Raw genomic sequence first — 19,886 nt, 5'->3', positions numbered from 1 at the left:
CAAACATCTACTTGCAAAGAAGTTTCCCAGAAATTTCTTTTAAAGAACGAAAGAGCAGTAAAGCACAGAGTAAATCTGACATACATACCGTCCTTCCTGTCAGGGCTTTTGTTCTGTATTAACATGAAAGCTAGCTCTGTCGGGCAGGCCTTTCTTTGCCCCCGGTTTGTGCTAAGCTGATGCTTCCGGGTGACACTCAGGGAGGAGTGAGCGTGTGGTGCTCCAGCAGTTCAGGCCTAGCTCTGACAAGCAGCTTCACAGAGGCTACTGGGCCTGAGCTCAAGACCAAGCTGACCATATGTTCAGTCCAGTCTAACAGTGGAGCATTGTCATCTCCCACCTCTGAGCTGCTTTCCCTGAGGAGTGCTGCATCTTTCAGTTGTTACTGTATACAGATTTTTAGTGTGCATTTTTTTTCCCACCAAACTGCTATGCTTATTCTAGAAGGTACGTGATTACAGCATGCAGTTTGGTGGAGTAAGCTCTATAGTGAAAGCAGAATATGGAGGGATTTGCTTCACATCATTATAGAGTGAGTTTTTTGTTTTATAGCAAGATATAGTTTTCCTTAACATCAAGTCACAAAAATGATTATTGAAATGCAAGTAATTTGCTATAAAAGAACAGGCAACCAAGTACTTTCCAGGTAAAGCTTTTCTTTCTCTTGCAGGTACGAACACATCCTGCATAGAAACCTCATCTATTTAGCTACAATCGCTGATGCAACTCCACCCAGTGCACAGAAGACTGTAGACTGACTGCACCTACCTGGACAGTGATGCTTTGAGACTCTGTAGAAAGTCTTAGTTTAGGCTCCTACTCTGAAAAGGTGTGGTCTTGAAAGGCAGGTAAACAGTCATCCCTGCTTTTGCATTAAAATTTAGTTTTGCATTAGAATGTTGTTTCAGTGTAATACTAGGTTAGCTTTTTTTCCCCTTAACACTCTAAAGTAGTACTTTTGAGGAGATGCTTGTGAATAATGCTTTACTTTCCCCACCCTCCAGCCCAAAACAGCCTCTAGCATACTTCTGAAGTAGCCCAGATGCCAGGACTTGCAGTCTCAGTGAAGCAGAGACGCTCGTGACTGAGGCTGTGTRGTAATAGAGTAAGCATTCAGCTATGTAACTTCCCTCTACCTCCAAGATGACAAAGTCAGGGCTAGCTTGTCATGAATGTATTGCYACAAGCAGTAGACTGTTCTGTATCTTGTATCATAGAAACTGTTTAATAAATATATTCTCTGYAAATGCTGTTATATGCTAGATGAACATGTGTTAACAAAGWAGTAGCTCAGTGGTTTAGAGAAATAGGAACTTTAGCTTTTTTAAGAAAGATGAATGGCTGTTGCGTAACTTACAGCTGTAAGTGTAAGGGAGAACTCCAGCCTTTAATTTCAAATGAGAGAAGGCTGGGTGTTTGCCCCAGACCTCTTCTTTCTTGAAATACCATGTACTGCAGATTTTGTTTACAAGTAAATTCTGACATAATCAAAATGGATTCATATGCGTTGTGGGTATTGTCAACTGTTGTGTTCAGCTGTATCATTCTTAACCAGCAAGAGCACGGCTTGKTTTGCACCTCAGATTGGCCACTTCCTGACATGATTAGCATAACCTAAACAAACAGCCCCAATATTCTGTCCAAAATTTAGAGGTAACTTTTCACTCACTACTATGAAAATGATTTACTCTGTGGTTGCTGAAATTCAAATTACCACTTGCATCCAGCAGTTCTCATCTGCACAGCTATTTTGAAGACATTGCTAAGGCATTTTTTGCATCATGCTCTTCAGCACAATCTACTTGAAAGAGTAGTCTGAAAGAGGCTACTATTAGAAGTTTCAGATTCTACAATGCAGTAGTTCAGACTTACATGATGAGTCAGTAAGTAGGCAGTTGACAATTTTCAAACTGAAAAATAATCCCATGTTAATGAAATAAAAGATCTTTGTTTACAAACCAAAGTTACATTTTAAGGTGCTGCTTACTTTCAGCAAGGTGCATATTTTAAACAGGTATGACCTATTAAATGTTTATCTTTAATAAAGCAAATAGTTTACTTTTACAGAAGCTTTAAAATACAAAAATGTACAATTCCAGTTCAGAAGCATTAGCTATTCACAAGAAGCACTGCAATAAGGGTAAGTTAACTAAGCACCAAACCCTTGCACTTGGCAGTGTAAGTGAGATTTAATGGCAAGATCATTTGCCAAGTGCAACAATTCTTAAAATTACCAGTGTTCAGAACAATCGGAAGCAAAGGACAGAGTAGCACCTACGTGGTCAAAATGCAGACAAACTTTGTTTCCGCAATTTGCTTATGTAGGTCCAAAAATTTGCCAGCATTTGTAATTGTGAACAAACTGCGAAAACCATAGCAATAATTTTGGCACTTGTTAAGAAGTTCAAAAGTAAGTGTTTTCATTAACTTTCATTTTGGTCTTAGTATAGATAACCAGAAGTATAACCAAATTTAGGGTTTAATATTAGATCTAAATGACAAGATTTAAGAAACTCAAAACCATTCATCAAGTTAAATAACACTAACATTTTCAGCAGAGGGTTTTCAAAATTATAGTAGTACAGACCATTAACAACTTACAGACAGAAGCCACACTGATTGTGCAAAGCACATTACTGTAAAAAGTCTATGTACAGCAAACAAATCTTTGTAAACATGGTAAGTATGAAGTTTCAGAAAACATGGTGACAATATCATAAATACAGGCAACATTGGCATCCTCAAACAGCACAAAAGGTAACAATCTGGGCCTGCAAATATAGCCCGTCACCATACAAACAAAAAAGGTGGTTGGGTTTTAAATACCCAAATGTTTAATAGTTTTAGTGTTGTGTCTACCTTTTATTTATATATATTTATGTATTTTTTTGGTATCTTTAGATATAGATGTAATTAGTTTGTAAAAACAAAACAAATGTGCTTCATCTTCATTGAAAAATTATGCAGTTAGAACTAATAACCCATTTTACTAGTAGTTAACATATTAGAATGATATGACTTAAGAAAAATACAAAAATAAGATTAATACTGTCAAAACTTTTATACCAGAAAATATTGTGGTTTTTAGACTCTTTCAAAGATGAAATATGAAAATTTAAATAAGCTTTAACTATATAAAGAATCTTCTGTAATCTCAAATAATATACAGTGGGATAGCTATACATATATTTACCATTGTTCTTCGATTTTTAAGCACCAGTCACTCTTCTGGATCCACTTTGGTTGGAAGGTTATTCCTAATTCCACAGGTTCACTTAATGGCACATATTGACTGCAAATAATTACTTTATTCTTTAAAAAAAATAATGTTCCTTTAACTAACTGCTACCCCACATTTCAGTTCTAGTATCTTCTGAGCCAGCTCACTTTTTTTTTYYTTTTTYYTTTTTTTTYYTTTTTTTTAAAATCAACTGTAGCATCTGAAATAAGACTTTAAATATATGCAAGTAGTCTTTTAGGCTACTCAAAGTTTCACACACTTAAGGAGCACTGTGTGGATAATGCCTTTGGCCAAATGAAGTAGTAACAGATTGTGTATTTGAATACCAGTGTCATATTATCCACACAGATACTATCTACTTTAAGCAGCCCAGATGACATCTGTGACACAAGTTTCCAGCTGATTGCTACTGAGAGCAAGGGAACAGTTACTTCTGTAACTGTTTTTGCAGTAGTTTCAGAATGAACTCACTTGTGTGGCACACCATAAGCTGCTGTTGGACTTGATTTTTTTTTWAAAAAAAGTTGCCCACAGGCCATTTACTGAGGATACAAAGGCTTTACAGCTTGTCCATTATGAAATTAAACAGTGTTGAGCAAAGTGACCGCTATATATTTGTTTCAACATATTAAATGTATTYAGTAAGATGTTTAACTATAAATCTATATGAAAAATAGCTATAAAATAGAGTGTTTTTTGTATGGTAGTCCTTCAGCAGTTCTCTTTAAAAAAGAGTTTTGAAAGTAAAGGCAATATACACATTTTTAAAAGCATTTCTACATCACAGTTTTGGGCTGTTTCGTGTACATCTAACAAACAYATTGGCCATTTTTGCTCAGCACTGTAGAACTGAATTCAAGAGTTTGTATACATCACCCAATAACCCTCTATTTCATATTTAATGAGATAAACAGGATATAGCCAATACCCAATTGCAAAACAAGGTATATATAATCTATGACTGTTTGGCCCTGTGCTGCATTTTCCAATGAGAAAAGCAATTAGTACTGATGCAAGTAAGATGGTCTGCGTTCGTGTTTTACTGGAAAAGACTTAAAGCCCTTATTCATCTGTTTGTGCTGGGAAGCYTGTTGCTGTGATTGCTGTTGCTGCACATAGGCGAAGCTGGAGGAAATTCCTGTTGCTGGAGCACAGTCATTAGCTGCTGCCCACACAGGTGACTGGAGGATCTGCATCGTGTCGCTCCACTGGCTGACAGGGCTGCTCATAGGATACAAAGATGTACTCTGACTGGGTAGTGTGTTCATGACCGAGGATGTATGCTGCCAGGGCGCCTTTGGAGGCCAAGTTTTGGTTTTATTGTCCTAAAGGGGGAGGGGGGAGGAAAAAAATGTATATATATTTTCTTTGGGGAAAATATTTAACATGTCATCTCCCCCCCACACACTACATTTTCAGAAGATTGATTTAACTACCTTTAAAAACAGGATTAATACATGTATACAGCACTCTTCATTCTTACTGTAATTGTCTAATGCAAAAATATTTTTATTTACTTCAGCACATTTGTTCGGCCAACAGTGGCCTTGCTTTAAGTCAAGATTTCTAGCAAGAAAAGTCATCAACATGGTGATACTTCAGTTTTCTCTGCACAGACAGTTTAAGCTGATCATGTTACTTCTTAGCTTAATTTGAAGTCTTTGTTATTTTATTGTGGAAAGTTCAGCTGCAAGAGGAAAAACGCTAAGTGATTTCCAACTTTAATTTGGTAACTTTGATAAAAGCATTTAGAGCTACTTGAGTGCAAATGGTTTGAGTTTTAGCTGAATTAAACAGGGAAGAACAGATGAAGCTAGTTTAGGTTTGGGATTTTTTTTCCTAATGGAAAAAATCACCCCAAATACATGTAGAAAAAATGACTAAAAAGTTATTTTCAGCTTACCTGATTCCGGTCATCTACTGCAGAAAGGAGAGGTGGTGATGGTAGTGTACTCGGTTCCTGCTCACCGCTGCTGTGCTTTCTGGCAAAAAGAAGCGATTATTTATTTATTTATTTTTAAATGAGTCACCTGCATTAATCTGGCACTGGCATWCTATTCTGTAGTTTGTCACATTTGATAGCCTAGCATGTGTACTATGATGTTTCATCTTGTTTTATGTATTTGTTGCTCAGCACAGGAGAACAAGCTAATGCACGAAGAAATCTGCTGAAAAAGAAAGAAAAAGCTATGAGGGGCTTGTCGGAGAGCAGTAGTTCTTTGAGCTACACTTTGAGCAACATGTGCATGTGTTTTTGTAAAGGTGAAAGAGAAACAAGGGCTATTTTTTTGCCCACTTTGAAACTGCTCGTTTCCAGAAACTGCTTTTTTCCTTCTATTTTTTTTTCTACTCGAGGGTATTAATGTTTTTTTCCTCCTTTTTTATTAGCTTTTCTGAAATAACTTTAAAGCAGAAGGAAGAAAAATGAGTTGAGCAACTGAAACAGTCTCCTTACTGGAAAAAAATGTAGAGGTTCAGCCTTACACCTTTGGTTTGAAGTTGCAACTGAATTCCAAATTCACGTCTACGCCAAAGACAAGCATTCTTGAAGGATTTGTTTTTTTTAATTAAAGCAGACCCTTAATCTTAAAAATCACTGCTCAGAACTCTCCAGCTAAGTAGTCCTTTGCAGAACAACTTCATAAGTGCTCAGCCCTTTTGCCTTCTTGCTGGCTTTTTATTTTGTGATATTTTATCAGGCCCTCGCTTGTGGGACTTTTCTTCTTTCTAAAAAGAATTAAAGTAGTACTATTTGCTAATGGTATGAAATACTGGTACTTCAGCTTAAGTTTTTATTTAATGAAGCACACTTCAGAAACCCCTCTTGTTTTGGTCCATTCCTTTCAACTTTCTTGCCTTAGTTTGATTGCCTTCAGCTACAGTACACTTCCTTTCTGGCACACAATGCATATAAAAAAAATATATATATATACATATATATATACACACACACACATATACATATATATATATGTATAGCTATCCAGATATAGTCTGCCGCAGAAAACTGGCAAAACAGCCACTGATTTTCATCACCACAAAAAACACCATCTTGTACCTGAACATATTGGCTCTGAATTATTCTGTGATCTAAAAATAAAAATACTAGACACAGAACTAATTAACTTGATTTTTACAAAAGGATTGGAAAAATAATTTGCGTCTTTTCCCAGACTGGAATAGGACTGGGATTCATGCTTTATCTTGTGCCTTTTAATTCTCTTAACTACCCTCTACTATGGGATCAACAAGATTCTAAAGATACAGAGTCCAGCCCTTTAGAAAAGCACAAAGTAATTATGCTGCAGTTAATACTACTTTTAAGTAGTAATTGTTTGTAATTGAAAGTTATGGCTTAGTTTAAGTTGCTAAGCTTATTTATTTATGCAATTAAGTTTCCTCAGAAGGGAAGAATTTAGAGGCAAGTATACTCAATGGATTTTTTTTTTTTTTTTGGTGTCACTTAAAGATCATAGAATCTAGCACACTATTAAAATCGTGATGGTAGTGAGAGGAGACTTGGACAGCATTATCAGCAGTGTTACTCAAGTGCCACAAAGTTGCTATAGAGGCCAGGGAAAAGGAACTTGCTGGCTTCAAAACACATGATGTTAGGGGCCTCTTCAGCACAGGCAGGGCATGACAAAGCTGCAGTGAAGTACACTGTGTACAAAACCAGATCACAGATGAACTCCCTCTCAAGCGCATCAGTAATTTAGATAGAAGTGTCATCCAAAATGGATTACCTTAGAAAAGGAGAAGCATCAGATCTTTCCAGACATACTGGGTTTCAGCTAACAACGGTATTTGTACAGATGCTAGTTTGTATAAAGAGACAGCTACTAATATAGCACAACTTGAGACCAAGAGCATTAAGATCAGATATACTCTGATCCATATCATCAGTATAGTATGCAAACTGGTTTGTGCAACTTTCTCTAATTGGCAGAAGTCTGCTTTATTTGGTTACTCAAATTATGCAGAAAAAGTGTGTTGAAGTGGTAGGCATTTCTGTTAATTTCGCTCACCTTCTCTGCTTTACAGCAGCAACGAGGTCTGGCCCTGAGAACATCGAGAATAAACTGTCTCCATTAGCTGAGGAGGTCTCATCACTTGAGCTGGCAGAGTCTCCTTGAGTACCAGACCAACTGTTTGTCACGTCACTGTAAGACAAGAAGTCCATGTTTCTACAGTGCCTGGTCCAGACTGTCTGCCCTAGTTCATTACGCTGAATCTTTGTGACAGATGTTACTCAGGATTTACATTACAAAATGTAAACACTTAAATACCAGAGTAATATAAATACTTCATTTATTTACTTCTGAGTGATCACATCACTATGTCTATTATAGTCAGTTTATGCATTCTTTTAAAATAATTACACAAATTAAATTTGATGCCACAGGCTATCCCTGGTCTGGAAGGAGAAACAAATGACACTTGTTTTTGCAATCACTAAGGACATGGCTATTTCACTGCAAAATAGTGAGCACATACTTGAGCTACTGGTTACAAACTACCCTGAGGATCAGAGCTATTAATACTGCATTATGGATAAATGGATGCAGGGTCTTCAGATACTTCTGTTGTAATAAACAGCTCTGCCTTGGAAAAAATGAAGAGACTACCATATTTGCTAGAAGGCACTGTGGCATGCCTTAGAGCAGCAAGATTAAATTGCTAAAATCTTGAAGGCTGAATTCAGTCAGACACTGTCATTTTCACGGTGTTAGTCCTCAACAAAACTAGGTCTTAAAATACTGAGTTAAAGTAATTCTAAAACAAATCTGTACTATRAACGCTTTATTTCCTCTGTTAGAGGAAGACTCAGGACACATTCTAGTCTAAAGAATGCATCAAGTGTCAGTGCTTCAATATCAACCTAAGCAGGAAGTATTCAGATTTCTAACCCTCAGCTTAATGAAGCGCAGCTTCACACATGCAGCAGCAATCACAAAACACCTACTAGTTGACAGTTTGAACAGAAACTAGACTCATATACTACAAGATACTGCTTATCCCATCTCTTACCCTTCTGCGAAATACTCAGGAAAGGGCCAGGTTTTGTGAGGATCATCAGGAAGAGGCCAGTTGCTGCGTGTGTTGCTTGGACGACGGACGTGCTGTGCTTGCCTTTTTTGTTGCATAGCCTGGTTGACCCCAGCAACATAGCGGGCAAATTCTGGATCAGAGCCAACTGCAGAAAAGAAACCAAGAAGTCAGATGCTGACATTCAGCTATTTCTACTGCTGTTACCACCTTCATTTAATCCTTTAAGCTTGACTGTACCTCAACCAACAACAACAAAAAAAAGTTCCATCAGAGATAATAAATGCTGGACAGCAGTGGATACCTCTTGATGGAGCAACAAGAGACACTATGAATAAAAATACTGTAACAAGAATTAGATATATACTATCCAGATGCAATGGATATGGGTCACATGGTTTTCCTCGCACTCCCCAAATATTTCTCACAATGGAATTACGCCTGCTAATTCTCTTCTATCAGAACATTATTTGTCACTAAAAGGTCCCATATAGACACTACAGACACTGAAAGGTCCCATCAGCAGACACTGACAGAATTAAAGAATGTATCTAAGCTCGGGAAAGAAAAATTTGAATTATTACAATTGATTCTGAATTGCAGCGTAACTTGCAGTTCACTATGTTGTGATTCTGCTTGCTTCTTGACAAATCAGAATCTCAGTTCTCAATAGAACTACTAGCCCCAAAATTGCCCACTTCCTTCAAGGACTACAGAACTGCAGGACATTTCAGAATAAGATTAACATATACTGGAAAATATAGTAACACATAAAACTTCGTAAAGCTTTACGTTTCCAAAATAAATAAATAAATGTTTATATATATATATATATATGTGTGTGTGTGTGTGTGTGTGTGTGTGTGTGTGTGTGTGTGTGTTATGCATGATCTTCTGCAGACAAACCAAAAACCTTAATCTAAAAATATGTTAGATATGTGCTTTTCTTCGAAATTGTCAGAGCAAAAAAGTTACGTACTGAAAGAATATTAGGTGAATAGCACCAGGAAATATTGGTTATTGCTAGAAACATTTCACTTCTTACTTGTTAAAACGTTATATTAACAAAAACTAAATTATTCTTTGCTTTGTAAGAAGACCCTTATAAATAAAATGTAATAAAGCGAAAGACACATACCTGCAGGGTCAAAAGGCAAAATTTCTCCTAACATCCCAAACACTCCATCAGTTTGGTCACGATTTGGCCATGTGTTGTTTCTAGGTCCTTGTGGTTTCTGTCCTAACATCTCTGACATCATATTGTCCATATAGCTGCTCACAAGACCCAAGCTGTATAAATCAGAGCTTAAATCTGAAAAACCAGGATTGTTCCACTGGTTAATATGAGACAATCCAGCTCCGACAGCTTGAGCTGGCTGCTGTGAAGAATTAGGTAGCCATTTGGCAGGTACACGTTGCTGTGGTCCAATAGGTTGAAGCAAATGTTGATAATACTGCATTTGCTGTTGCTGCTTTTGTGACTGCTGTTGCTGCGACAAGCCTTGCTGAGAAGGATGCAGTGGTGGGTGAGACAGAGATTGCGGCTGCTGTTGTACTGTTCCTGATTTTTGTTCTGTTGCTGTAGAGGATGCAACAGAGTTCCTTCTTTTTACCATCGGAGAAGTCTGCTGGGATTTGCCCATGTTAAAGCCAGACAAGAAATCTATAACATCCTGCATTTCTTGGTCAGTTGGTAAATTCATACCTTTATCATCCTTGCTCTCATCTGTCTTGAAGAAGTTGTCCTGTCTTTCAACTAAAAACCCATTCAGTAACTGATTATTTGTGCTCTGAACTGACTGCAGTGGATCTGTGGTCTTAGGAAAATTACCAATGTTCAAAATGCTCTGTAATCGTGCATCTATGTTAGCAGGCATTTTAGCTTTTTCCTCCGAGTTAGAACTTATGAAGACATTTTTGGAAGGTGTATTGGGGATTGAGTAACTTCCACTATTACTTGTATTGGTACAGGAAGTTTTTTTTGTAAACCGCGAAGTCAGTTTTGAGAACGTCTTTTGTAGACCACCTGATGATTTGCTTCCATTTCCAGATGGCATGTCAACTTGATTCCCAAAGTCTGAGATTTCACGCTGTAACTGGATCTGAATACAAGGCAAAGCTTGCTCCCTGTATCAAACAAAAACACCTGTATCAAACCAGCTAATACATTCCACTTATCCTAACATCCTTTCTTCCGTCTAAAGAGATTTAAATTTGTATTTTGGAGCAAAATGCATATTTGGGTAATCAGTAGTGCAGAAAACAAAACCAGAGTTCTCTATCCAACTGGTTAGTTCCTCAGCTACTTCTTATGACAAAAAAATGTGAAATATTACTAACACTGCAGTAGCATTTACTATGCATTATTTCACTGATTTTAATTTTCCTACATTTATGCTCTACTTTCCATATCCTATTTTAATTAGGCTAAGCAGAGACTAATCTAATATAAATCAAGTATTTTTGTAAGAGACAAACTAATACTTTTGTATAGACGTGTTTTTTTTTTAAAGAAAAAAAAAACCTGCTGTATCTCTGTACCTACAAAGTGCCTATATAAAGTAGCAATTTCTTACTCCAAGTCCTACTTTCCTGTTCTTTTGAAGAACTGGTACTATCAGGTTCTTCAGTACAGACCTTTAAACAATGATAGCTTTGTTTAAACTAAAAAAGTAAAGCATGAGGCTCAACAGGAGATGTACCTTCCTTCCTTCCATCTGTGTATGTCAAACACAGCAGTATAGAGCACATCTACTAGTCCCAAAGTCTTCTCTGGGTCCAGACTCCTCTGTAGCAAAGACATTGTTGCTGGATCTTCTTTCAGACACCTGTAAGCATTAAATTTAACCTTTAAAAATAAATATATCAACAATTTCATCTTTATATTAGACAATATTTACCATATTAACTACATATAAAGGTTGATTAATTATACTGTTTCTGTTCCTGCAGAGGTACAACTAGTAAAGGCATCATAATATGTGAATTCCTGGAAGTCCCTAAAGACCAAGCCTATAGTCCTGATTCTCTTTTTATTGTTGAACATACAACTAAAACTCAATTATAAGTGAGAGTTACATTTCTTAATAAATAAATAAATAAATAAAAATTAACAAATATCTCCTCAGTGGAGCAAGCATAATTCAGGCACAGAGGTAGAAAAAAAAAAATACACAAAGTCTGTTTTCGGAAAACAGCAAGAGTTCTCAATAACATGAAATGCCAGTGCATGAGATTTAAATCCTGGCCCCGCCGACAGTCCAACGCTAAGAAACTCCCAGCCTGACAGGCCTAGTGTGGAAATTACTCAGTGTATCCAGCAGTCYGTGGAAGACTGCACTAAGCCATGAAGATGCAGAATCAGTTTTCTTCTGCAATGGAAGAGGATTAATATTTAATTTAACATGAGCCAGAATAACTTTAATCTAAATACTGGCACATTACCTCGTGAAGGTAACAAGGTAACTTCTAGCAGATGAGTTAAACAGGGCRTTCTTGCTGTGTGTCAGTAGGGGGAGCTCTTCCAAAGAGTTTAAATTGTGGGTCAAAGCAGTCTGCATTATTAAATTCTTGCATAATACAGCAATTTACATAAAGAGAACAGAGCAGTGCTAGTTTATATTCTACAGAGATTAAGGACAAATTTGGATAAACAGACTATTGATTGACTCATACTTCTGGACATACCATTGGTACCATTAGTGCCAAGCCATCTCACTAAGCATTCATATGAATGAACTGTGTTGTATTAAAGTTCGTAATACTGAGCACTTTGAAGTAAGAGAGAAGAAAAATGTCCCAATTCCAATTATTCTTTAAGAAGGCAGAGGTCCTCCCCTAAAAAACACAGATTAATCCTACATTCTGTTCTAGAAAAATAACTAAAACTAGGAGAAATAGCATCTCTGAAACAGACTTCTGTGGTTCATACCAGCCTTTATAAAACAGCTCAGTGAAAACAGAGAGCACACTAAAACCCTTGTCTTAATCTCATTTAGTTGCTGGCCTTCCTGAGGTAATAGCTGAGTGGGCTTGCTAGAGAGGAGTGTAGCAGGAATGCTTCTGGACTTCTTTTTTTTTAAATCTTCTTTCATCAGCTATTTTTTCTTTTCTTTCCTTTAGAATTCTCTCTCAGATAGAGGCAACAGAAGAGATGCAATACTGAAGACAGCACCAGTACAGACATTTAAAGTGCAACTATAGGTCAGTCTTTCAGGAATGGTGCTATTCTATCAGCTCCAGATAACAGAACTCAAAAAAGATATGCCATAATTAAAAATGTTATCCTTTCCAATTGTAATGGATTGTTTCCACCCCCCTATGTTTTTGAACAGTCATACCTACTAGTGTAATCTGCAATACAGTATTTTTATTTACCAAGTTGATGGAACTTGCACAACAATTCTGGATCCTTCTAAACTTATCTGAGGAGCATAGGCCTCTTTATTTTCAATCTGTGCTGTGTCCACAACCACCTAGCAAATAAAAAGAAAATAAAAGGGAAACAATTAAGAATTAGTTCCAGATATTTTATCACCTCTGTAGTTAAGATTTAATATTCTCACCTTTCTGTCGTGCTACAGATTCAAAGTAACAAGCCAGAAACCAAACTAACTCACAAGTCATTGCAAGTTGATTTCTGTTTTAATATCTGAAGAAGTGGAAAGCATGTAAAATGATTAGTTTAATGCATTATTCTATATTGCAAGGACTTAATTCTCCTCATTTATATATTGTAGTTATACATCACTATGTAGTTACCAAATGCAGCTGGTAGTTATCAACAGCTTTGTATAGCAGCTACTACATTTGAGAGGTTTGGATCCAAGACTCAAATTACTTCTTTAATAGCTCCCAAACACCTATTTATCCAAGTATTTTAAAGAATCTAACTGCACTACATGGTACAATATATACAATTAATATTTAGATTGAAACGCTCAGCATGGCTTGCGGTTCTTCAGACACCTTCCACCCTTATTTCTTTGTTTGTTTTGCAYTTATAAAATCCAGCATTTCTGTATTCTCCCTATTCAAACTGTAGCATTTTTAATTCCCTATTATATAATAGGAAGCTGTTCAATTTGTTGAATTCTGAGCCTTCTGCAAGAGATCAGGAAGATATATGGAAAATGAAAGCTTTGAAAATTAACCTTCTGTCATAAGCCTTTCTTTTTATGGAAATTGAGAAGGAATGGATTCACTTCAGCTTCGCTTAAACTTTAATACCAGTGCTAGTAAGTTCCATATTTGGTTTGTGCTTTTTGTTGTTGTCCAGTCTGCACGGGTTGGTCTTTTTGATCATTTTCATAATTTCCTATTTTGGTCATGCTGAACCAGCAGCTTTTTGGCAGCAGTCAGCAGTTCTTGCCTCAGTGAGTAGCAGATTAGCTGTACCACTTAACCTTGAAATGGCAGAAGTCCTCCAGTATAAATAAGCCTCAAGGGATATTACTGGCTTATTTGCCATCATGCTATACTGGTTCTATTTCTATCTGGTTGTCTTCTACTGGTTACGAAGAAACATGAAATGTGAGTAACACTGAGATTCTGTTCTCTCTTGCGTTAACCAAACTATCCCAAAATGTTTGAGCACAACTGTTTCCCACCTTTTAAATATTTTAGCACAATGCCTTAGTTTTCCTCCAGTAGACTCCAAACATTTGCCTTAGTTTATTCTGACTTGAAAAACGTGTCTAAGTAATGTGTCTGTAGTTACAGAAAGCAATTTTATTATCCACTCAGGAGAATACATCTTCTTTTCTTCAACATTTGTGCAATTCCATTCCTTTTTTCTTCATATTTTACCATTTTAATTTTATTAAAAATGGTATTCTGAGATTCAGCTTTATTGCAGTTATAGTTGGAGTGAGAGAGAACTTGAGAATGATTTTCTCAACACCCAAGGAATAAATACTATATGCAATTCAGACCTGTAATTCAGGAGCAAAATTCTGATTTGTGCAGACTAAATAAGCTTCTGGTGGTGCTCATACTCTGGGTTTCCCCCCCCCTTCCTTTTTTCCYCCTCACTGAAGAAGCGTTACATTTCTCAACCCTTGGTCACAGTTACAACATCCGGGGTTTAAAAATTACTAGGATATTCAGTACTTCTGTGATGTATGTTGTTTTCAGCTACAGAAAGGTCTGTTAGCACAAAAAAGGATGGCTAGCTAGAGATATAGTTAAACCTATTCTTCATGACTTTGTGTGAAGCCAAGTCAGTGTTTAAGTTTACCCATCCTCTGAATGCAAGTATTTTAATACAGGCTATTTATTCAGACAGATGTCTTCAGCTGACCCAAATTGGAAAATACATTTTTTTATATATGCATGCTAAGGTAAAAACTGAGTAGCTGCACTTTTAAAATTACTTCTTATATTAAAAAGTAAAGCCAAAACAACAAAGCAAACTAACTTGCATCTCACTGTGCTTTCTACTCTTATTGAGCGTTTCTTCTTAAAAGGTATACAGTATATAGCTGAACAGTTAGACTGTCTAATAGTGCTCTATTTGGCCTTTAAATGACAAATTAACTCGCATTTCTCAACTAATGCAGACAGATTAGTTTCTAAAAGCAGTAAACCAGAGGCTGCATAATATTGTCCCATGATTTATTTATCTGAGCTCAAAATAAATTCAAAACAAACATATTTCTCACTCCCTGCCTGGTGGGTGCTTAGAGGATAGCTTCCTGTGCATCAGACATCTATTGTTCTTGTTTTACAGGTGTTTCCTCCCTCATCTCCACCCACAGAGTGCTTTAAAGAAGAGAATTACAATTTCTCATCATTGCATGAGGTTATATACAAGTGTAACTGAATCTTGTAAAAAATTATGGTGCATAGTTCACAAAAGAAAAACTCAACTCACACACCCTTCCAAATTTTAACAAATCAAAAGTGTAAATAGAAACAAGAAGGAAGAAGGCTTGCAATTTTTTTTTTAAGTGTGTATCTCATTACTGTGCCTTTGAAGATGAAAACCTGCTATTTTCAGAAGAGATTCAGGCAACAGCTTTAGAGACATTCATGATTCTACTCAAATAGTATTCTTTAAATCAGCACTATCATTTGGGAGACTGTATGGGCAAGTTTTATGCTGGTAGTTAGCCATATGTTATGGTAAACCTGAAGAATATCAGCACTTCAATTACTAGCAGATCTGACTGGTTATGTCTAGACTGGAGGACACCAGAAGACTTCCAAACACCTGAGTCCAAGTATGCCTCAGGCCCCATCTCAGGTCTCATCAGGGCAGGAATTAGGTACACCCAGAACTCAGCCTTGGCCAAGTCAAGCCTTTGTTTCCTCAGAGAGGAAACGGTGGGAGGTGCAGCATCCTCTGGCGCTTTCCTAATCTAGATGCTCAGGAGCTAAGAACTCCTCAAAGATTACATCATGCTCCCGCTGGTCAGCTGAGAAACAATTTCTTTCTTGGTCTCATTTCTCATACCTTGCTGTTGATTCTCAGCATCCTTCCATGAACTACAGCACATAAGATACTAGCCCACTTTGCTGTAGCCCTTTTCTAGCCCTTCTTGCATTTACTAGTATTTAATACATATTTTTCTAGAAAACACCGTATCAGAAACTTGACCAATCCAACTATTCCATGGTTGTTGTCTTTACCACCAAAAATCTTACCTTCTTATACCTCCCTGTCAAACTTCTTATACAACGTGCTTGAGGGTCTACCATTTCCTATCCTTAAATCCCCATATCACAGTGAAAATAAGGACTGACAGTAGCTGCACTGCTGTTATTATATTGATAGTCTGTCCTTTTCATTTTATGGCTTACTTACATGACAAGTATTGAACTGAAGTATGACTTGACCATACTTCCCTAATAAATATTTAATACCAAAGGGATATCTAAGATCTGATATCCAATATCAAAGGGATGTTGAAATAGAAACATCAGACAAATTTATTATTTACCATTTATCATTCACCATTATTACAGAACACTATTAACAGAACCCGAAATAAATGCTTTAACGAAGTAAGACCGGAAGTCATGCAAAGTCACTTAATCAGCTGCTTGATTTGCTTGAAAAAATTATGTTATTTTCAAGGTGTATAGCAATACAGACCTTTTTATCAGAAATTACAGCTAATTACAAAATCTTGATGGCCTGCACTCATCTTGAACAGAGAGTCAGTATATGAATCAACAGGAAGGATTTAGATCATAGAAGTTTAAAGGTGATTCAAAGAATACTTGACAGAAACTATCATAAGCTACCATTCACCGTTGTACATGCATTTCTTACTGTGCTCTTGACCCATTTTATTTGCTCAGTCAAATGAAGTTCATGGTACTCCAAAAAAATTTTGTCATGAATGAGCACTTTATTTAATAAAAAGGCTGCAATAATTAGTTATAGCAGCACAAATACATTTTCTTATCAAAATATGTATTTCAATCATATATTTTTAGCAGCTGATAATATAAAATATATGCTTTTTACTTTTGAAGAACGCATATGCCTACAGTGTTGTATTTAATTGCTCTAGCCTATGTTGGAAATGTCAGGTAGTACTATTTGCCAGGGAGGCGTTCCTGATGTCTTTTAGGCAGGAAATGCACCTTCTATTCAAAAGACAAAGGAAATGAAAAAAGAGCAGTTTTAAAAGTAGGAAAAGGTGGTTTAGTATGTATTAGAATTGAAGCTTCATTTCTAATCAATCTTGATTATAAAGTACACTGCATTTTCCTGTTTGTATCAACTATGTATTGTATCTATGAACTTACATTCTACAGGGATACAGCTTGTTCATAAGTTACCTGCAGCGTTAAAATGAAGCAACATGAAGCAAGACACTGGAAATGAATTTCCAAATTTTACACATTCTGAAAAGAAGCTAGATATTCTAAAGCAATCCTTTTCCACTGAGCCTATCCATAGTTACTTACTAGTCCAGCTTGGCCAAATAACAACTGTACAGCAGTTTTGCAGGCTCCTCGCCAAGTTGAAGGGCAGACCTGATTTAGTACTTCAGTAACAGGAGAGTCATCCCGTGGTGTCAGTCCATTATGGCATCCAGCTTCTTTAATTAACTGCAGCATTGTGTGCTGAAAGTTATAAAAACTTTGTCATACCAAACATGGGAATCGGAAATGTTAACACCAATGCCTCTGTAAGCATTTGTCATTGTTCTATACATTATTAGAAGCTTTCCAACAAACAGTACCCGTTACCTCTAAACTGCCTTGTATAATTATAAGAGTTCAACTGCAGAACAGAAATCTGAAGGGCAGTCTCTGCTAATTGGAACATTATTCTCCTTCAACATCATAAAACTTAGCTTATGCTCCCGCAAAATAGTTTTATCAAAGTACAGAAAGCACTGCAAAGATGATAGAAAAGCAGTATTTTGAGCTGTCAGTTGTTTCAACTCTTTCAGGAGCAAGGAACTAGGCTTATCTAAGGAAAGTGAAAGTGCTGATTAAAATTAACCAAATTACTTCTGAATGGACACTTTTCCTTTCATTCATACTGAAAATTCCATTAACTTCTCCACTACTTCTAAAATGCAATTTAAATTGTTTTGGTAAAATTGCTTAAAGTTTGTAAGACAACATTAAAAACAGCTTTACTACAAAATATTTTTTCAAACACTTCCCCCTTAATGCTCCAAGAGTCTGAACCTGGGGTGTTTGTAAAGGTTCACCTTCCTCTGCACTTTGATAACTAATCACCTACTTCCAGAATAGGAGCTTAATTACCCTAGACTTATATAAAATATTCTTAGATTGGACTGAACTTGTCCAGGTGGTTAAAAAGCTATTAAAGGAAGGCATGGACGTACAGCATTATCCCATCTTGCTCATAGAAAGTTAGGCTAAAAATATATATTTTTAAATAGCAGTTTGGCATTGACCTTAATGCTGTTCTATTCTCAATTTTAAGAATTTGTATTGCTTTTTACTACCGTGGTTAGATTCAGGGTTATTACCGTTTTCAGCTTCAGGTTTTCTGCTGCAGACTCATTAAAAGAGATTCCTTTCAGAAAATGCGATCCTATCTGAACAGGTACAGTGGGGAGTTCACATTGAATTGGCTGAGGTGGCGTCTGTCTCCTTCCTGTTTGCTGGGCTTCAGCTTCACTGCAACAGCCCTGAAATGGCAAAAGAACAGATCAGAAGAAATTGAAGATCACAGAATCATGGAATCAGTAAGGTTGGCAGGGACCTCTGGAGATCATCTAGTCCAACCTCCCTGCTCAGCAGGGTCGCCTGTTAGACATGTTAGACAGGGTTGCATCCAGGCGGGCCTTGAAGATCTCCAGAGAAGGAGACTCCACAACCTCTCTGGGCAGCCTGTACCAGTGCTCCGTCACTCTCACAGGGAAGAAATTCCCCCTCATGGTCAGGCGGAACTTCCTGTGCTTCAGTTTCTGCCCATTGCCTCTTGTCTTGTCACACGGGGCAACTGAGAAGAGTTTGTCCCCGTCCTCTTGACACCCTCCCTTCAGGTACTTGTACACATTGATAAGATCCCCCCTCAGTCTTCTCTTCCCCAGGCTGAAGAGGCCCAGCTCTCACAGACGTTCCTCAAAAAATCCTATTATTAAAGAGTCCAATTTATTTTCAAAGAAAGCAGGGAGGAAAGCAAGAGCAGGATTAGCAGATTACCTGAAGACTTGCTTCAATAGCCTTCGGGTTCAAGTGGAAGCCAGCCTTCATTGCATATTCACAATGGCCTAAACTCTCCAAAGCCACTTTGTAAGCCTGGTATTAAAACAAATAAAGTCGAGGTGCAATAGCCATAGTCCACAAGTAAGTGTATTTTATACATGTGGATACATGTATAAAAATCATTATATGGATTTATCTCATGGATTTACCTGAGTTGTACAGTGTACACATTTTTCATACAAGATTCCAATACTAATAATTCTCAAGTACTTCCTAGCTGCCTGTGGTACACATTTCTGCAGTAATGTATTCCTTATTTTATTTCTTGGGCCACTCACTGTACTAGATACACATGAAAGCAAACAGACTTTAAAACCTTACCTGCAAAGCACTGTCAATTTTCATGTTTAGTTCTTTGAGCTGATGTTCAGGAATTGCCACACTTTGTGAGCAGAAGAGTTGCTGAACTTCAATTCCAGCCAAACATCCATCGCAGCCTCTTTCTCGCAATCGAGATGTGGCCTGTAATGTAAAATAAAAATCTAGAGTAAAGAGTATTAAATCAATATTAAATCAGATCAAGCTTAACTAGATTTAAAAAACAGAGACTGACACAGTATAAAGGAGATGAAGACAAGAATGTAAGGGGAAAAGATCTAGAGCAGACTGTAACTGATTACTATCACTACTTTGAAGGTAGAAATCTCACATAATTTGTGCAGCATACAGGTGTTGGCTAGCAACGTAATTCAGCATTGCTTATTGTTACTATTTCAACTCCCCGTCTGGACTACGGATCCTGTTACATAGGCCACATGATGAATGTGGCCACCAGACAGAAGGACTTAGAATTTCAACATAAAAGGTATTTAAACACTTGCCACAAAAACAGAAAACACAATCATGTGTACAAACATTTATGTGAACATAAGAAGATATACTTTATGAA

At 36.9% G+C, this 19,886-nt stretch overlaps 2 protein-coding genes across 4 annotated transcripts in view; one reads left to right on the top strand and one right to left on the bottom strand.

Moving 5' to 3' along the window:
• The window catches only part of SS18L2 (SS18 like 2), a 2,777-nt gene extending 1,280 nt beyond the window's left edge, over positions 1-1,497 (top strand). Inside the window, exon 3 of the mRNA XM_085303727.1 lies at positions 671-1,497. Within this exon, the coding sequence (XP_085159853.1) occupies positions 671-758 (88 nt within the window). The 3' untranslated portion in view covers positions 759-1,497. The remainder of the gene's footprint in view (positions 1-670) is intronic.
• A 520-nt stretch (positions 1,498-2,017) lies between these two features.
• GARRE1 (granule associated Rac and RHOG effector 1) overlaps positions 2,018-19,886 on the bottom strand; it is a 49,899-nt gene continuing 32,030 nt past the window's right edge. For all 3 annotated transcript variants that reach the window (XM_085303742.1, XM_085303743.1, XM_085303741.1), the window contains 11 exons: positions 19,319-19,459; positions 18,935-19,030; positions 18,256-18,417; positions 17,213-17,371; positions 12,668-12,765; positions 10,993-11,118; positions 9,429-10,417; positions 8,273-8,438; positions 7,270-7,404; positions 5,145-5,223; positions 2,018-4,566 (listed from right to left, as the gene is read on the bottom strand). In XM_085303742.1, the coding sequence (XP_085159868.1) occupies positions 4,243-4,566; positions 5,145-5,223; positions 7,270-7,404; positions 8,273-8,438; positions 9,429-10,417; positions 10,993-11,118; positions 12,668-12,765; positions 17,213-17,371; positions 18,256-18,417; positions 18,935-19,030; positions 19,319-19,459 (2,475 nt within the window). In that variant the 3' untranslated portion in view covers positions 2,018-4,242. The remainder of the gene's footprint in view (positions 4,567-5,144; positions 5,224-7,269; positions 7,405-8,272; positions 8,439-9,428; positions 10,418-10,992; positions 11,119-12,667; positions 12,766-17,212; positions 17,372-18,255; positions 18,418-18,934; positions 19,031-19,318; positions 19,460-19,886) is intronic.

This window comes from Rhea americana, unplaced genomic scaffold (genome assembly GCF_003343005.1).
Source record: "Rhea americana isolate MKP2758 unplaced genomic scaffold, rheAme1 scaffold_20, whole genome shotgun sequence".
NCBI lineage: Eukaryota > Metazoa > Chordata > Aves > Rheiformes > Rheidae > Rhea > Rhea americana.
This window is presented reverse-complemented; position numbering and strand designations above follow the sequence as displayed.